Source organism: Littorina saxatilis, linkage group LG1, assembly GCF_037325665.1.
Source record: "Littorina saxatilis isolate snail1 linkage group LG1, US_GU_Lsax_2.0, whole genome shotgun sequence".
Lineage (NCBI taxonomy): Eukaryota > Metazoa > Mollusca > Gastropoda > Littorinimorpha > Littorinidae > Littorina > Littorina saxatilis.
In genome coordinates this window covers 76,244,289-76,261,015 of record NC_090245.1, presented here as the reverse complement: position 1 = coordinate 76,261,015, position 16,727 = coordinate 76,244,289, and the positions used below count along the sequence as shown (strand labels likewise).

Here is a 16,727-nt window from a genome sequence, read left to right as displayed (position 1 = left end):
GAGACATGAAATGGCAGATTATATATTTGCCATAATTTTTATTACATAATTTTGTTATGTTGAGGTTTGTTCTTGAATGTTTGCCGAGATTGGCAGGTCAAAGCTAACAGATTGATCTACGTAGATGTTGGACAGTTTCATTTACTGGGAGAGACATAGGGCAACATGCGGCAGGAGTGTACGAATAAAACTTACAAAATCTCTCCTGGGCATGTGTGTGTACATGTATAATTTTGTTGTTGAAAAATCATACTTTTCTGAAATTCTGAAACTTATTTTCTTCATTTTCATTTGGTCATAAGTCAACTTTTTGCTGAAAATCTACATCATGGCCTTTCACTTGCCATCAAAATAAAAGGAAGGCCATTGAAAGTATTGACTATCCTTTATTGTTTGATGAATCAGAATGTCCTTACATCTAAAGTTCACATACTGTTACATCTAAAGTTTATTTAACATCAAAATAAAAAAGAAAAGCCAAGCAACAACCATGACAAATTAGTTTTGTAACTGCGCTTCACCACATCTCCTGGTTCAATGAAGTACTGCATAACCAATTGTTTCAAATAAAATTATATTTTTTGAAACTGGAATTTTCGTTGTGAAAGAGTGTACTGTCTAAACCATTTTAATGGAAGTGGTTATATTGATACAACAGACATATAAAAAATTGTCATTTGAAGTGAAATTCACCATCCCAATGGTGTGGGTCACATATGACCTTAACTCCAAAAGAGCCAATAAAATATTGTTCCGAATCACATATCTGGACTGTGTAGTCCAAAATAAAACTGAATATTAACACAGCTTTTTACGTGTTGTTCAAGTACTGCCTATTCACTTACGAATGTTCGCACAGAGCTTGCTAGTGGACTGTTTTGTGTGTGGTTTGCTCAAATGTTTTTAATGACTTGCTTTAGCTGTTCGTGTTGGTGCTGATTTTAATGCATTGCTTTGAATTGGTGTGTTGAGTACAAATGTTATGAGTGTTGATCAAATGACATGATGTGCATTCCTCAGAGCACGTACAGCAGAGCTTCTGTTTGAAGACCCTTCATTATCAGACTCCCTCTATTGTAAAGCCTCATGTTCTCAGACATTTTCTTTATAGTGTCACTAAATTTACCACTATCTTAGGACTTTTTCTCTTTAAATCAATATTTGTTTCTGATTTTAGGTCATAAAACAGAGGTACCACTGTATTGATACTCAAAAATCATGTACAGTCATGCAAGGCATACATTCAGTTATTTAAAAAGAAAGTGTTTATTGAGTACAAAGTAAAATATAAAAGGATAGAAATTTCCAGCTCAGATTTTGCATGTGGTCCGTGGGTCAAGTATTGCTCATCTCTGCCAGATAACATGTATCTAGCTTACAAAGAAAACATGAAGCATGAGAAAATGTCTTGATTTTCACACACAATTTTCACTTTTTTCAAAAGAAATTATGAAGATCGAAAGAAAAGCCTTGTTCAAACATACACACACACAAACACACTATACGCCCCCAAAAGCTGCTTTGTTACAGATTGTTTGTTTGAAGCATTTATTTTTACATTAAACTGTTCATGGAAAAGAAGAAATGGTTGTTTTCTGATTCTGAATGAAAAAATTGTGAATCTTTTTTATTCTCATCAAGAGCTGTGTGTATCAATAAGTTGTTTGATATCTGCTGCAATTTGTAGAAACACTTTGTCCTGGTCTTCTGTCCCGTCCAGATACACTGAAACATGCAATACATGAACAGCATGATGCTTTGGGTGTATTCAAAATCATATCATTTATCAAACAAGTGTTAAAATTTGGTTTGTATTGTTAGTTATTGACCCATCATGTGTCAATTACACATTAACATGCTTCCATTTGAAACTTCGAGGTCGTCATCGGGGATTGACGCCCGACCAAAGCTAATTGAAGCCCGACGGAGCGAAGCGACGGAGGGCTTCAATTAGACTTTGGGAGGGCGTCAATCCACGATGAAGACCGAGAAGTTTCAAATGGAAGCATGTTAATGTTATTGTAATTCAATCTGACGACGATCTCTTTCCTGCTTTCATGCGATGATAAACAGACAGAATTGGTTCTGTTCTGTTCACACACTACTTTCAGTCCACCTACCTGCAAGGGTCAAGTCCCAAGAAATATGTCTCTGTATTCCTATCTTATCACTCTGCTCCTGTTTTGTTTTCTTTCACATACATTTTCCCTTCTTTTTTGACGGGTTTCTGGACAGCAAACTCTAAAACAAATTCTTTTCATCACAAAAGCGATCTTTGGAATTGACTGACGTAGTCCGGAAGAACTCATGCATCAATTTACGTCACGTATTCGACGTCATCACTTCGCATACCTTATGGTCTCGGTATTTCGTTGGCCTTCATATTTCCTACTTGTAAAATGACCCTCAAAGCTAACCGAGACTAGTTGAGGTTGTATCAATGCGCCTCGCCAGCAGGTGGTTAATGGCTTTTTTAGCGAGTGGTTATCGACAATTAATGACCGGTAATTTTTAATGAGTGGGGGCATTCTGACCAATCACAGGATCTGTTTCATTAAAACGCCAACTTGATTGAATTACAATATGGTATAACAGGTGGTTACATGCTGAGTGTGTGCATGTTTACTAGAATCGAGATGACTCGGATGACAAGAACATGTGTGCAACTAGCTAGGCTTGCAGTGATCAGCTATGTCTACCTTTGTAAAAGACTCCTGCATTCAATGGAAGAGAATCACTTTTCACAGGTGTGAAAGTGAGCATGTAAGCTTGAAATGGTCAGTTTCATCGGCCTTCACATAGATCAGGTGTACTGCATTCAATGAAAAAATAGCACTGCCCACTAATGTGAGATGAGTTTGTAAGCTCAGCCTTTGCAGAGCTTTCCTGCATTCATCAAAATGTATCAAAGCTCACGAATGTCAGAAAAATCAATGGTAATAGAATGAATGAATATGCATGTACGGTTGAGCATGTAAGCTAAACTTGAACTGATCAATCATCTCTACCAATTACCATTGCCATGGCTGTTCCTGGTTTTCCTTTTACTTGGGGAAGGGGCGAGTTTAAAATAGCCAAGACAGAGGGAATGATTTGGCTAGGTGCACATTACGTGGTTAAGTGCACTTTGCTGTTATGTACTAATGCTTCCATGCTATACCAGGAGAGGAAACTTACTAGCAGCTGGCTCTGAGCTAGCCTGCAACTCCAGCTGTTATTGTGGTATCTCTGTTCTGAAAGAATGGGTGCTAAAAAATAGCTTAGCCTGCATGCAGCTAAAGTGAAAAGACATCACGCCCTGGGAACAGCCGTGGGTACACGTGTTCATCAAAATTGCGTTGCTTACCAATATCTGTCTGGGCTTCCATCTCCTTTCTGTTCTTGAGATACATGGGCCACACCACCTTCTCGAAGTAGCCAGGCTTGTCTGGTGGGTTGTAGCATCGATGCCTAGTCCGACAGAAAACTCACATGATTCCAGTATACGAGGGCTGTTCCATTATTATTTTGAATCCAGGCTCCTGGCAATATGGCGTTAAATACAAAACCATGCGGTCAAATAATAGACTATCGTGAGGCTTGACACAAACAATGAAGTTCCAGAGTTATGTCGTTTTCATATGGTCGACTCGGGAAGATACTCACCGCGCAATGTATGAGATTGCGTCATGAAGCTCTAATTCGCGATTTCGGAGCCATAACTTACAATAACTACAAAATAAGGGTTAAAAGAGGCCGATCTGCATGAAAGTGTGATGAAATGCTTTAGGATGAACGCTCTTTGTAGAGCCGTAGTGTAAAACGGGTACAGCAATTTCAAACCGGGTAGACGGAGCCTCGAAAATTATACCCACCCTGGTCTACTCATTTCATTCGTTATCCTCCAAAACATTGGCGCTGTTGAACAGATAATGAGAGAAGATCACTTAATTATAATCAGGGAGATGAAATATGCCCTTGGCATTAAAAGCTCTGCATTTAAAAAGATCTTACACAAATATCGGCAGGGATGTAGCTCAGTCGGTAGCGCGCTGGATTTGTATCCAGTTGGCCGCTGTCAGCGTGAGTTCGTCCCCACGTTCGGCGAGAGATTTATTTCTCAGAGTCAACTTTGTGTGCAGACTCTCCTCGGTGTCCGAACATTCCCGTGTGTACACGCAAGCACAAGACCAAGTGCGCACGAAAAAGATCCTGTAATCCATGTTAGAGTTCGGTGGGTTATAGAAACACGAAAATACCCAGCATGCTCCCCCGAAAGCAGCGTATGGCTGCCTAAATGGCGGGGTAAAAACGGTCATACACGTAAAAGCCGTGGGAGTTTCAGCCCATGAACGAACAAACAAACAAACAAACAAAAAACACAAATATTAATCTAATGGCCCAAAGCGATTTGCCGTTTGGGTACCATATCAAACACTGTACATGAGGAAGACGTGGAACTTGCGAAGAAAATGCGAAAAAGTGTTTGTGGGTTATCGTCCCTAGTTACATGCTGGCGGCGAAAACAAAATGGCGGATCGCGTAGGTACCCATCGCGTGCGAGGTGGTGGTAAATTGTGCTCGGCTTTTTGTTGCAAGAACGCCCGTTACAAACAGAGCTGCTTCGGGAACACTTTCCACAAGTTCCCTAAAGAAGAAAAAAGGTGGGTTGTGCAGTGATTATTTCATCAGGTTTACCTTCTTCAGAATGAGAATGCAATGGCTCGAGTCAACTCACTCAGTAGACTACAGCGTCAGCGAGTACTCAACTGTGATCGAGTGTGAGTCAGCAGTCAGTACAAAACAACCCGTGGGCATATTTGCCGAATACTTTATCAAACCTTGCTTACGGGAAAACTACAGTACAAAAGTACATCACTCATCCGTTTTGCGTTCAGGCAGAGCGTTAGATTTAGACTGAAGATCTGATTTAGCTTTTTTTGTCTTTCCTTTTTGCTTAGTTTAACAATAACATTGTTGTTTTTATTGTCAAACTAGGTGCAGAATATGGATGCAATTCACAAGCGAGAGGACTTTGAAAAGCTGCAGCCAGCTGATGTTCAAGGTCTCAAGCTTTGTACTCAGTGATCACTTTGAGGCCAACCAGTAAAACAATCCTGCAGAGAGGATCACTTGTGTGGAATGCTGTCCCGACATTGTTTGCAGTGCCCAATCCACCACCGAAGGTTATTTATTTATTGGTTTTAGGTTTTTGCAAACCAAAGAAGCACACTATTAAATGCAGGTTGAGTAATGACAAGTTTGAGGCAGATAAGAATTGAAAAAAACAGCATTGTTCCCATCAAATAATGCCTGTTTGCATTTAGCGCAAAAAAATTATAAGGCCAACAAAAAAAAGTTACTTATTTTGGATCGACGTCTTGATTATGATGATATGATGAACTTATTTTGCAAAAAAACAGCCCCAAATGGCAAAAAAAAAGTATAGCGTCGGCGTCAACAACAAAAAAGTTGTATGTTTCTGGTCACCTGACCCTACCTATGTTTTCCCGACGACCCTAGACTTTTTTTTTTGCATTTTCAAAAATAAAAGGGGTATTCGAAAATCAATTGTTTTCCTGTTTTTCAACAAAATAAGTTAAAAAGATGGTTTAAAAAAAAAAGTTTAGAAAAAAAATCTGCACCTTTAGTCATGTTAGGCCACAAAAAAGTCTGTTTAAGGTAACATAGGCCCCCCAAAAATAGCGTCGGTAGGTCGGCTTTTTATTTTTGTATTTTAGCCATCTGAATATTTTAATTTTATTTTTTAATGCCCCCAAAAAGTCTAGGGCCGGTGGGAAAAAAATAGGGTCGGTCCGGATACCGTAAACAGATTATTTTTTGTTTTGCCTTACCAGAAACATACACTTTTTTGTGTGGCCTAAGACCAATGCCATGAAATTGGGAGAATTGTTTCATTGTGACTGGGTGTTGGTTGTGAGTTTGTCAGTTAAAGAGCTGTGCATTTGCAGGTTGCTAGTGGGAGGAAGCCACCATCGCAAAGGGTAGCTACAAATGAAGCCAGCACCGACCTGTCGCCTGATGCACAAATTGTTCAACCAGGTAAGAGATTTTTAACCATGTAGAACACCCTGACATCAAAAAATGTTTAAACCCATCCATTACATAGTTGATAATTGCTGTATAGGGTGACGGGCGCTGTGGCGGGGTGGTAAGACGTCGGTCTATTAACTCGGAAGGTCGAGGGTTCGAATCCCGGTCGCGGCCGCCTGGTGGGTTAAGTGCGGAGATGTTTCCGATCTCCCAGGTCAACTTATGTGCAGACCTGCTAGTGACTTATCCCCCTTCATGTGTACACGCAAGCACAAGACCAAGTACGCACGAAAAAGATCCTGTAATCCATGTCAGAGTTCGGTGGGTTTTAGAAACACAAAAATACCCCGCATGCTTCCTCCGAAAGCGGCGTATGGCTGCCTAAATGGCGGGGTAAAAACGGTCATACACGTAAAATTCCACTTGTGCAAAAAAAATGAGTGCACGTGGGAGTTTCAGCCCACGAACGCAGAAGAAGAAGAAGAAGAAGAAGCTGTATAGGGCAGATGCATGGATGGATGAAATTGTACCTGTAGTTCCCACACGTAAAGATGGGAAACATATCCTGTTAGAGGCATGGTGTAACAAGAAACAATTAAGTGGCTCTATTCCCATCTCCCCCCCCCCCCCCCCCCCCATTCCCCGTCGCGATATAAGCTTCGTGGTTGAAAACGACGTTAAACACCAAATAAAGAAAGAAAGAAAGAGGCATGGTGTGTGAGGAGTTTACCTGATACTGTTGTCCTAATCAATCAATCAATCAATCAATATGAAGCTTATATAGCGCGTATTCCGTGGGTACAGTTCTAATGGCCTCACCCATTCAGTACCAAACAAGGTCAATTCCATCATTGTTCCACATCGTATCCATAGTTGCTAATACACTTCATTTCTGGCCTGCCTTCCTACGCTATTGTTTATTTTCATTTTGTGATTTAATTACACGTGTTTTAATTTCTTCCAGGTTGTAACTTGTTATGGTTATGTTATTTTATGTGTGTTTTGTGTGTGTGTTTTCTTTTTTAGATGACATTCAGGCGATCCTGGAGGACATAGGATGTAAAGCATCAAAGTCGTCATCCTCCCCATCCCCTCGTGAAGCGGAACTTCGGCAGAAGGTCAACAAACTGAGGAGCAAGGTTTTCCGATTAGAAAAGAAAACGATGGAACCCCGTGTAAAACGAGCGAGTAAATTAGCCAAGCCTCCCAAGAAAGACTTTGTAATAGAACAGTTGTCTCATATATTATCAGGCGAGGCGAGCTATTTTGCCATTTATGCCTGTTACATATTTACCGTTTATCTGCTGCTGTGTCCAATCCTGGCAGAGACGGGAACGCATGTTACCAAGGAGCCGAAGGAGAGTCAATGAGATGAGAGAATGTGATTAACAATTGCCAACTCTCTCCGTACAAAGAGGGTCCAAAATTGTATCAAAATACAGATGGTAGGGAATTCAAAATAAAAAAAGACAATAGACAAAACATGTACTTCGGCTCATAGAGCCTTCTTTAATTTTTGACTCATTAAGTCCATGCTCCGAGAGTCCTTTTTTTAATTTTGAATTGCCTACCATCTATATTTTTATACATTTTCAAAAAGATTCAAGTCACCTTCCGTTATTCTTGAACTTGGCTATCCCAGCCTTACCTCAACATTCGATATTCCTGTGATATTTTTGACGTAAAATCAATTTTTATTGTAAAACTCTTCGGCAAGAGGATTGGTCCAAGCAAACAAATAATAAACTTGTTTACAAAAACTGTATACATGTATTTTGTTAATACCCCAAAAATTGTATAGTATATACAAGATTTTTACTGATATTTCCGATCAATTGCCTATGGTTTTATTTACCTAAAAGATTCAAACGTCACACCTATGACTCATGGCTATTTTTAAGGGGGGAGTAGCATCCCTGGTGTGTTGTTTGTGATACATGTACCTTTTAGTCTGTTCACAGTAACATAGGCACACAAAAAGAGGGTCGGTAGGTCGGCTTTTCTTAATTTTTTTTTATAACCATCTTTTTAAATTATTTTGCAAAAAAACAGGAACAAAATTGATTTTTTTTCTTTCTTTTTCTCCAAATGCCAAAAAAAAAAGTCTAGGGTTGGCGGGGAAAAAATAGGGTTGGTCGGGATACCGTAAACAGACTATTTTGCTTTTTTGCCTAAGCAATGACTAACAAACTTTCTTTAGGGTCTGACATTGTATATACTATACAATTTTTGGGGTATTAACTAAATACATGTATACAGTTTTTGATTCCTTTTATACTTTTTCACAAATTAGCCCCCCCCCCCCCCCCCCTTTTTTTTTGTAGTCTGCCCTGGGGGCGGGAGGTCTCCTAATTTCGGTTTCTAGGGTCACCTTATGCTTCCCCATGAGCTGAGAACTTAATTAAAATGGGCCTCGATTTTTTTATTTGTATTTTGTAATTGTGCCTTTGTCCAGTCACATGATTTCACTTTGTACTTAAAAACTTGGCACTGTCATCATTTATTGCTATTTATTGTTCAGTTGTTCAGTATTTATTGCTATTGGGCATCAGTTGTTCAGTTGCCCTCTTTCGAATGAGCCATGCATGCATTATGGATGTGTTTAGCGAATTGGGATATCCAAAGCAATGTAAAAGAAGAAACAATGTGAAGCAAACATATAGCACCAAATAAAATAACCGAATCAGAATGGAAACTTCTTCAGTGTATGTGTGTGTGTGTGTGTGTGTGTGTGTGTTTGCTGTTTTAAATACCGAAAATGTGAAAATAAAGCAAGTCACAGCATGAGAAAGATCGACTGTACTAGTCATGACAAAGCAGGAGACAGCCTGATCAGCATGTAGAAAAGGGGAATAACTCGTATTTAGCCATTCTCATTTCTAAGCATGCCCAATGAGGAAGTTATCCTTCTTCCCATTGTAGTTTCTTTGACCATATGCAGACCTGTTTACCCTTACGATTTTGGCGTAATTTATTACGATTTTCTGAAAAAAATACGCCATTCCGTTATCCGTGTCAAGACTACGATTTTCATAATAAAAAAATGTTAAAAAAAAAAAAAAAAAAATTTTTTTTTTTTTTTATCTATTCACATGTTAGGCATTGTTTTTTTCAATGGCAAAATGGGCTGAAAAAGCACAAGACAGACCAGAGATCATGTCTGTCTCATGAGACGCTGGAGAGCCTTATTCTAGTGGTGAAGTCTCGCCCTCACTCATTCGGCAAGCGCAAGTACAGTAGAGAAGCGCTTGACACACTGAAAAAGGCCTACTACGAGCAAAAGAAAAAGAATCAGTGATGCATGTGCTTTTGATGTGATCTTCTTTGAAATTATGATGACTACAAAAACTGACTGATGTGTGAATGATGGATATATGTGCATGATTGCGTTTCGCAGACACAGTTGTCATGTGCGTTGTAATTGGCGACGAATGCTGGATGATTACTATTTTTGTGCCAGGATTACTATTTTTGGGGCTAAGCATTACTCCAAAACACTTATGGGGGTAAACAGGTCTGCATATGAACCCAGTGACGGGAAGAAGAGGGGTAGTAGGGCAGAGTGTTGCCTGACAATACTTGAAAAAATCAGCAATGGCTTGTCAAAATCAACATGGAATATCGTCAGTGATGACAAAACCTGGATTAATTAGCTCCACTCTGAAACCAAACAACTGTCGTCTGTTCGGGTGTTTAACCAAGTGACCCAACCCCTGCCAAGTTAAAAAAACAAGAATCCCTAAAATTTGTTTGCATCTTTCGTCGCTAGATCAAGGCATTTAAACACTGTAACTCTTGAGGACAGGCATATAGTCACGTCTGACTGTTGTGTCCACCACTAATGATTGAAAATATTCGAGGCTTGGCACAAACACCGTCCGGTATTCGAGGGCTTATGCTGTAACATGACAACGCACCTGTCTATACTGCCTTTGCGACAACAGATTCCTTGGCACCAAAGGGAGCGCTGCTGCTGGTTGCATCCACCCTATTTTCTTCACATCTCCCCATGCTAGTTCAGCCTGTTCTCGGATTTCAAGAAATAGCCGCGGAAACATGGGTAGAGACCCCTAAAGACTCTGTCCGAGCCTTCACGAGGGCCATAACAGGTATAGCCGATGTCACGTGGTCCCAGGCCAGAATGAGAACGTTTGAGAGGATGGCCAGTTGGGTGTCGGCTGGGGAAGGATTGGTCTAGAAAATAGCCTGGTTAGATTGTTGGTATGTGTTTCCGTTTCTGAGATTCTAAATAATTATGGAACAGCCTTCGTATATCACATTATGCAAGATGAAGCATGTATCAACTTTACAGTGAATTGCATATTCACTAAAGCTCTTTTGTAACCCAACATCTAAAATGCAGCAAAGTTGCAACACAATGTACAGACCAAGATCACTATCCTGAAGTATTCAACCTCCAGTTTATATTCAAATTCATGGATACAAAAACTTCAGCGAGCACACACACTCACGCTCCCATGCTGTTCTATAATGTGGGATACACAAGGCCTTCCAGGTTAACAACATAATTTGATTTGGACCCATTGAAATCTTTTTGTGTGTGTGGATAAGTTAAACGGCTGGTTTCGTTTGGCTTTGTACTCTAAATAAAGATGGGGTTTTAATCAATCTAACAGAAATTTGCTTTGATGAAAGAAGATTTTTCCGCATGCATTTTCGTGATAGCTAACAAAAAGTACTTACTTTCGCCTTTCGATGCATGTTTCTTTGTCGATGGTCAGGAAGTACTTCTTGTGAAAGTATTCTGTCAGCACACTGAAAGAATAACATCAACATTTATATCAATCATTGCGGTTGCCGATGAGACATTTTGCCAAACATGCACTGATACATTCATATCAAATATGCAAACATTATTGGTTAAAAACGTTGTATTGTGATTGCTAGGAGATATAACGAGCGGATTTTGTGGTTCGCACTACACAACCAATTATTATTATTAATATTAAACATACAATCAAATCCCCCCCCCCCCCCACACACACACACAATCTTAATCTCACTTGACTTTTATCACATTCAACATTGATTCACATACAACATTCAACCACTAGGCTGGAGGGGGTAGCCAGGCGCAGTGTTGCTCTCAGGGCTCTGTCAATGAATGAATGATATACACTGTTTAGATTTGATGCATAGGTTTGACCCTCTGCCAGTTGAACATCCGAAAACTCCCCCGAAATTGGCGGGTGGCAGGGTAAAAACAGTCATACACGTAAAACCCCAATCATGCAAAAACATGAGTGAACGTGGGAATTTCAGCCCATGAACGAAGAAGAAGAAGAATGTCCAAATGTTTTTAGATATTCATAACTCATAACTCATAACTCATAACATTTTATTGATCCAACAAAGGAAATTAAATTGGTCATCAGCACATATAGGTCATTAATTAATAATTATAAAAGAATAAGAGAAGAAAATTCATAAAACCCATGATAACAAAAAAATATCTAAAGTAATTCAAGTTGTCTTCTGGCAGAACATTTTTCTTGGAGACATTTGGACCTATACATATTTTTAATCCAGATCCAAGTGATCTATTGTCCTCTGAAGATTGGGAACAACACTGAAAATGTGTGTAAAAAGAGAGGCACACAGTACAACAAAGTTTTCAAGAGGAAGGAAAAAGGAATTAAAAATTGGGGGGTAGGGGCAGAGAATATGTAACACTGACTGAAACCTACCTGTGATTGAGGACGAGGAAGCCTTCAATGATGAGGATGGGCATGGGACCAGGCCCATGATCGGAATAGCCTGCCCTCCATTTGTCCACATCTTGCAGCATGCGATCCATGTCAAGGGCGCCAAATTCTGTACACACATTTTGATAAGTTAAGGGTAAGCTCTGTGAAGTAACCTGCAGTCATGTCTTGATATAAAACCACATTTCCTTGGCAATGTACACTGCTTTGAACATGCTTATTTTTTATTATTTTTTTTTAAATGACTTACAATTTTATGAGTGAAAGTTTGATATATCATTAAGTAAATATTATAAAAGAAAACATATCTTCAAAATATGGTTCTGAAAACTTCATTAGTAATTCCAAACTATGAAACTGAACAAGCTTACGTTCCCAGTTGACATGGTCGACTTCAGGCACGATGAATGGCTTAAGACTTTCATCATCAGGCTCCTGAAAAGCAATACACAACATAAATGTATACATCTTATTTTACAGCATGTAAACACTGACCAACAACAAAAGAGAAAGGAAGAAAATAAAACAAAAAAACAACATGTTCTCCTTGCTCTTTACATTGCTGTTGCAAATACATTGTACTAGGAAAGAAAGACACACCCACACACATTTTCAACATAGAATTAACAAAGTGAAACACTCGGTCAGATAGACTGGAAAACAGACTGACAGAAGTGCACACCCAGATAAAGTAACCAGTTGTTAAGTGTGGTCTTACCAGGAAGTATTTGTCAAGACACATGGTCTCTGCTTGAGGAAACATCTTTTTCAACTTAGTCACGAGCAAGGTTTTTCCTGCATTGGTTGTCCTGTGTGAATGAGACATAAAACAAAAAGGTGTAAATAAAATTGACAACTTTTCCTATTAACAAACAACTAAACCTAGCTTACAAAAGTGTATCTGCATCATACGCTATTTGCATGGAAGAATGTTCAGGGCTTTCAGTCTGTGTTCTGAAGATAAGGATTCTTTACTGAAAATAATGTTTGACTTGCGGCGATGGAGAGAATTAAGTGTGGGCAACATTGCAGCCATCTTGAAGTAGCTATCATCATTTCCACGATCTAAACCATTTTATGGAAATGATGAAGCATGGATGAAATCATTGAATGCTTTAATTTGGACAAGACATTATATAAATGTCTGGATACCTTTGTACCCATTTTGATCAAATGTGACTGCCATTTAAGCTCATTGTCCACCACTAACCACAATACACGGTGCTCTATGGCTTGCTAAATAGGATCTTAAGTAAGTGAAAGTATCAATTTCAGAGGCTGCAACTGATGTTTCTGCCTGGTGGCGATTACCATGCTAATAATTTTGGATGGTTGGTTATTATTGACAATAGTGTTTATCGTCTCTTCAGCTTTTTACTGCTATTCAAGACCGTCATAATTTTGGAATGATGAATAATACTCATTGAATTTGCAGCGCACCAACTTGACCAAGTGTTCACTTCACTGAGACTTTCGGGGACTTGCAGTGGAACCCTTTTAAGACCTTTAAGAATTTGAGAAAATCAGGTCTTAAAAAGGCAGGAGTCTTAAAATGGGGGTAAATTTACAGAGCTTATGAACAGAAAATCTGAAAAAGCAAGGTCTTAAAACGGAAGAAGTCTTAAAAGGGGAGTTTCACTTACTATGCGAGTGAAGTGAGGAGTCATCAGCAAAAACATCAAACCCAACAGCATTATTTAAACTATAAAGCGGAGACAAACCGTGCTGCATTATGTTCAAACGTCAGTTAATAAGTTTTTTGAAATAAACCAACCCTTTAATTCAGTGCAGACACATTTCATATTGCAAATAATGCAATAGACCCTATCAGTATACCAAGATCTCTCAAGCTCTCGCAAACTTCAAAGTATAGCAAAGCATGTGGTACAGCTATTTTCCGCGAGCTGCGAAAGCCGAGGTTTTGAAGTTCTCGCGACATTCAAAGCATAACAAAGAGCATGTCTCGCAGATATCTATATGATCTCCCGAGAGCTGCTCAGATACCGAAAAGGTCTATTATTCAGTGACAAAGCACTCTAAATTATAATGACTCTTAATCACTTACCCACTTACTCCAATGATGAGATAGTTAGTGCCTTCTTTTATTTTTTCAGAGAAGTCTTCTGACTCCAAATCATTCATCTGGTCTCCCATTTTAACCGATGGCACGTTCTCTGGATAAATGCTGAGCTCTCTTGTTCGTTGGTTCACATGTAATTATGAATGGGCTGGTCCACCACTATTGCAAAGACTTTGAACATAATTTAAAACACATGATATGTAGACCCTGACAAAGCAGTTTTTCTTATCAACATGCATGCAGCATCCTAACACTCAAAACAGTCTATCGCGTGGTTTTATCAAGAAACAGTCACACTTGAAGGGCAACACTTACTGACTTAGATAATATTCATATTGAGTAACTGTAAGTACGATATCTGCTGTCCCCGACAACGTTTGTACAAAACATTCTTTTTCACAGATAATCCGGTAATGTTGAACTTTACTGTGTTAAATTCATAGCTCGTAATTCAGAGGCATTAAAAGGCACAGTAAGCCTCCCGTAAACCATCACAGATACGGTCAGGCTTTTGCACACAGTACAAACACCCCGGGTGTTTGTACTGTGTGTAAAAGCCTGACCGTATGCGTATCTGTCCCTTTCATTTAAACACTCACCAATTGAGAACATCCTAGGTGCCCTCCGTAAAGAGCGAACAATTTTCAAAGAATTTATTTTTGCGTGGTTTATCTTACCCCTGAGCCATCGGGAACCCGTGTGATCCAGTTTCCCTTTTTCACAATGTAGTCGTCAGTTAGTAATTTGAATGCGACTCGATGTGAGCTTATCTACAATAGCACGTTTTTATGCACGAAACAAACAGCTGTGGTTCACAAGAACTCTAGCGATGGCTTTTGACTGTTGAGAGGAACGGCGATATGCATAAACCGTCGTCTGCTACAACCCTTGCGTGACCCTGCTTCCGGGCTTTTCTTTTTTCAAACTTTCACCACTTCGAATTGTACTGATCTTGTCTTGATGAAAACAAGAATTCTTTTATGATTAAAGAATGTTTGTGTAACAAGCTGTCAATTTATTATTTAGATTTTAAAAGTTAGGTCTAGCGCAAAAACGCACCACGGTCCAAAAACATTCTGATAATCATCGATCCACGGCTATCGCCAGTTTACATCGATAGAAAGAAACCCGAAGGGAAGTAAGTTAGTAACTCATTTTTGACCTGAGTTCAGGATGGGTCCAAAAAGTGTTCGAGACAATCTGCAAAATTAATTCTTTAAAAATTGCTCGCTCTTTACGTAGGGCACCTAGGATGTTCCCGTTTGGTGAGCGTTCAAATGGAAGGGTGTTTGTACTTAAAAGCCTGACAGTATCTGTGATGGTTTACGGGAGGCTTATTGTCCGGGCGTGATTTCAGGTATTGAATATTCATAACAGCCGTCCAGCACCAAAACGAGGCGCCATTGTTGTAGAGGACCGCTTAAATCCCCCTTCGTGTGTACACGCAAGCACAAGACCAAGTGCGCACGGAAAAGATCCTGTAATCCATGTCAGAGTTCGGTGGGTTATAGAAACACGAAAATACCCAGCATGCTTCCTCCGAAAGCGGCGTATGGCTGCCTTAATGGCGAGGTAAAAACGGTCATACACGTAAAATTCCACTCGTGCAAAAACACGAGTGTACGTGGGAGTTTCAGCCCACGAACGCAGAAGAGGAAGAAGTAGAGGAGCAAGTCCACGAAAATAAATTCTTTGAAAATTTCTCACGCTCGACAGAAAGCAGCCAGGATGTTCCCGTTCGGTGAGCGTTCAAATGGAAGTATGCTTGTACTGTATGTAGACACTCGTGGAGCTCTGTGATGGTTTACGGGAGGCTTACTGTGCCTTTAAGCTTCCAAATTTGTAGAACTTGCACTTAGGCCTAAAAAAAAATTGGTGTGGTTACGGTAACCCGATCTACCCTATTTTTAGGGGCCGATCCTATAACTTTTTATTACATTTGTCAAAAAAGAAAAAAAAAAAAAAAAAAAAACCGAGTGCAAAAAACGCAATGAAAGCGAAAGCGCCCGAGTCGCACACTTATTTCCCTGTCAAGTAGGTTTAATTTGTACACATTAGAAAAAAAAGTTTAAAAAAAAAAAAAGTAATTGCCTACCTACCTACCCTATTTTTTTGGGCTATGTTACCTTAACCACACCTATTTTTTTTTTTGGCCTTATAATCATAACAAGTAATTTTAAATCCCTTTGAAGTCACGGAATGAACTCTGATGAACTGTTTGAATGAATTTCGTTTACATGCGTCAAAGAAGGAATGATCCGTATGGGCGGACAGGGGAGGCAACTCTATCGTGTAAATGATGTCCCTTGGTTGACAACGTACGCCATTTTCATGGCATTTTCGTCGATCAAACAACCAAATTAATTAATTATGCTTAAGTTTGGAGGGTACTCCATCCCTCAATTAATTTCACGACAAATGTTCTTTGGCTTGATTACAGGGACTTGTATCAAAAATTAGTAAAGAATGTCACTCGATTCTGAGCTATGAGTATGAATTTAACACACTAAAGTTCAAGATTACCGATAATCCGGTCATCAGGATATTTTCGCAACACAATCAGCCAATTGTCCTCAGTTCTGAAACTCTTGCTCATTAGATTCTGGTTGTTCTGAACACTGTCCCTGCCCTGCTGGTGATTGTAAGCCAAAGGAGACCGAGTTGTCCCCGCTGTTGATCCGGTCCAGGAATGAAGACAGCAATTTTTTGTTCAAATGGTCAGTTTGCGTTGGCTTTCGTTCGGGTTCTGCTGTATCTTCAGGTGCTCCTTCTTCTTTTCTATCTTGTTCAATGTTTTTGATTTCTTCGTTTATTTTCTCCAGTTCAATGCTGCGCTGATCCCCTCCTACTCTGAGTTTGTCGTCTGCCATTTCGACCGAACAGGAAGT

The 16,727-nt window shown here is 39.5% G+C and overlaps 1 protein-coding gene and 1 long non-coding RNA gene across 4 annotated transcripts; one reads left to right on the top strand and one right to left on the bottom strand.

The window, feature by feature from the left end:
- Positions 1–1,529: 1,529 nt before the first annotated feature.
- LOC138979632 (nicotinamide riboside kinase 1-like) lies at positions 1,530–16,714 on the bottom strand. 3 transcript variants are annotated; one of them, XM_070352362.1, is made up of 8 exons: positions 16,363–16,714; positions 13,825–13,998; positions 12,478–12,568; positions 12,131–12,194; positions 11,742–11,868; positions 10,738–10,809; positions 3,347–3,450; positions 1,530–1,725 (listed from the first exon to the last, which is right to left on the bottom strand). In XM_070352362.1, the coding sequence occupies exons 2-8, from the start codon at positions 13,911–13,913 to the stop codon at positions 1,637–1,639; spliced, it is 636 nt and encodes a 211-aa protein (XP_070208463.1). In that variant the 5' UTR covers positions 13,914–13,998; positions 16,363–16,714; the 3' UTR covers positions 1,530–1,636. The 3 variants fall into 3 exon arrangements, with proteins under 3 accessions (XP_070208463.1, XP_070208455.1, XP_070208469.1); XM_070352354.1 differs by having other exon boundaries at positions 13,825–14,010; positions 16,363–16,713; XM_070352368.1 differs by lacking the exon at positions 13,825–13,998 and having other exon boundaries at positions 16,363–16,713.
- LOC138979656 (uncharacterized) lies at positions 4,884–8,722 on the top strand. Its single transcript, XR_011460077.1, has 2 exons — positions 4,884–6,042; positions 7,060–8,722. It is a non-coding gene; the product is annotated as an uncharacterized lncRNA (long non-coding RNA).
- Positions 16,715–16,727: the final 13 nt, after the last annotated feature.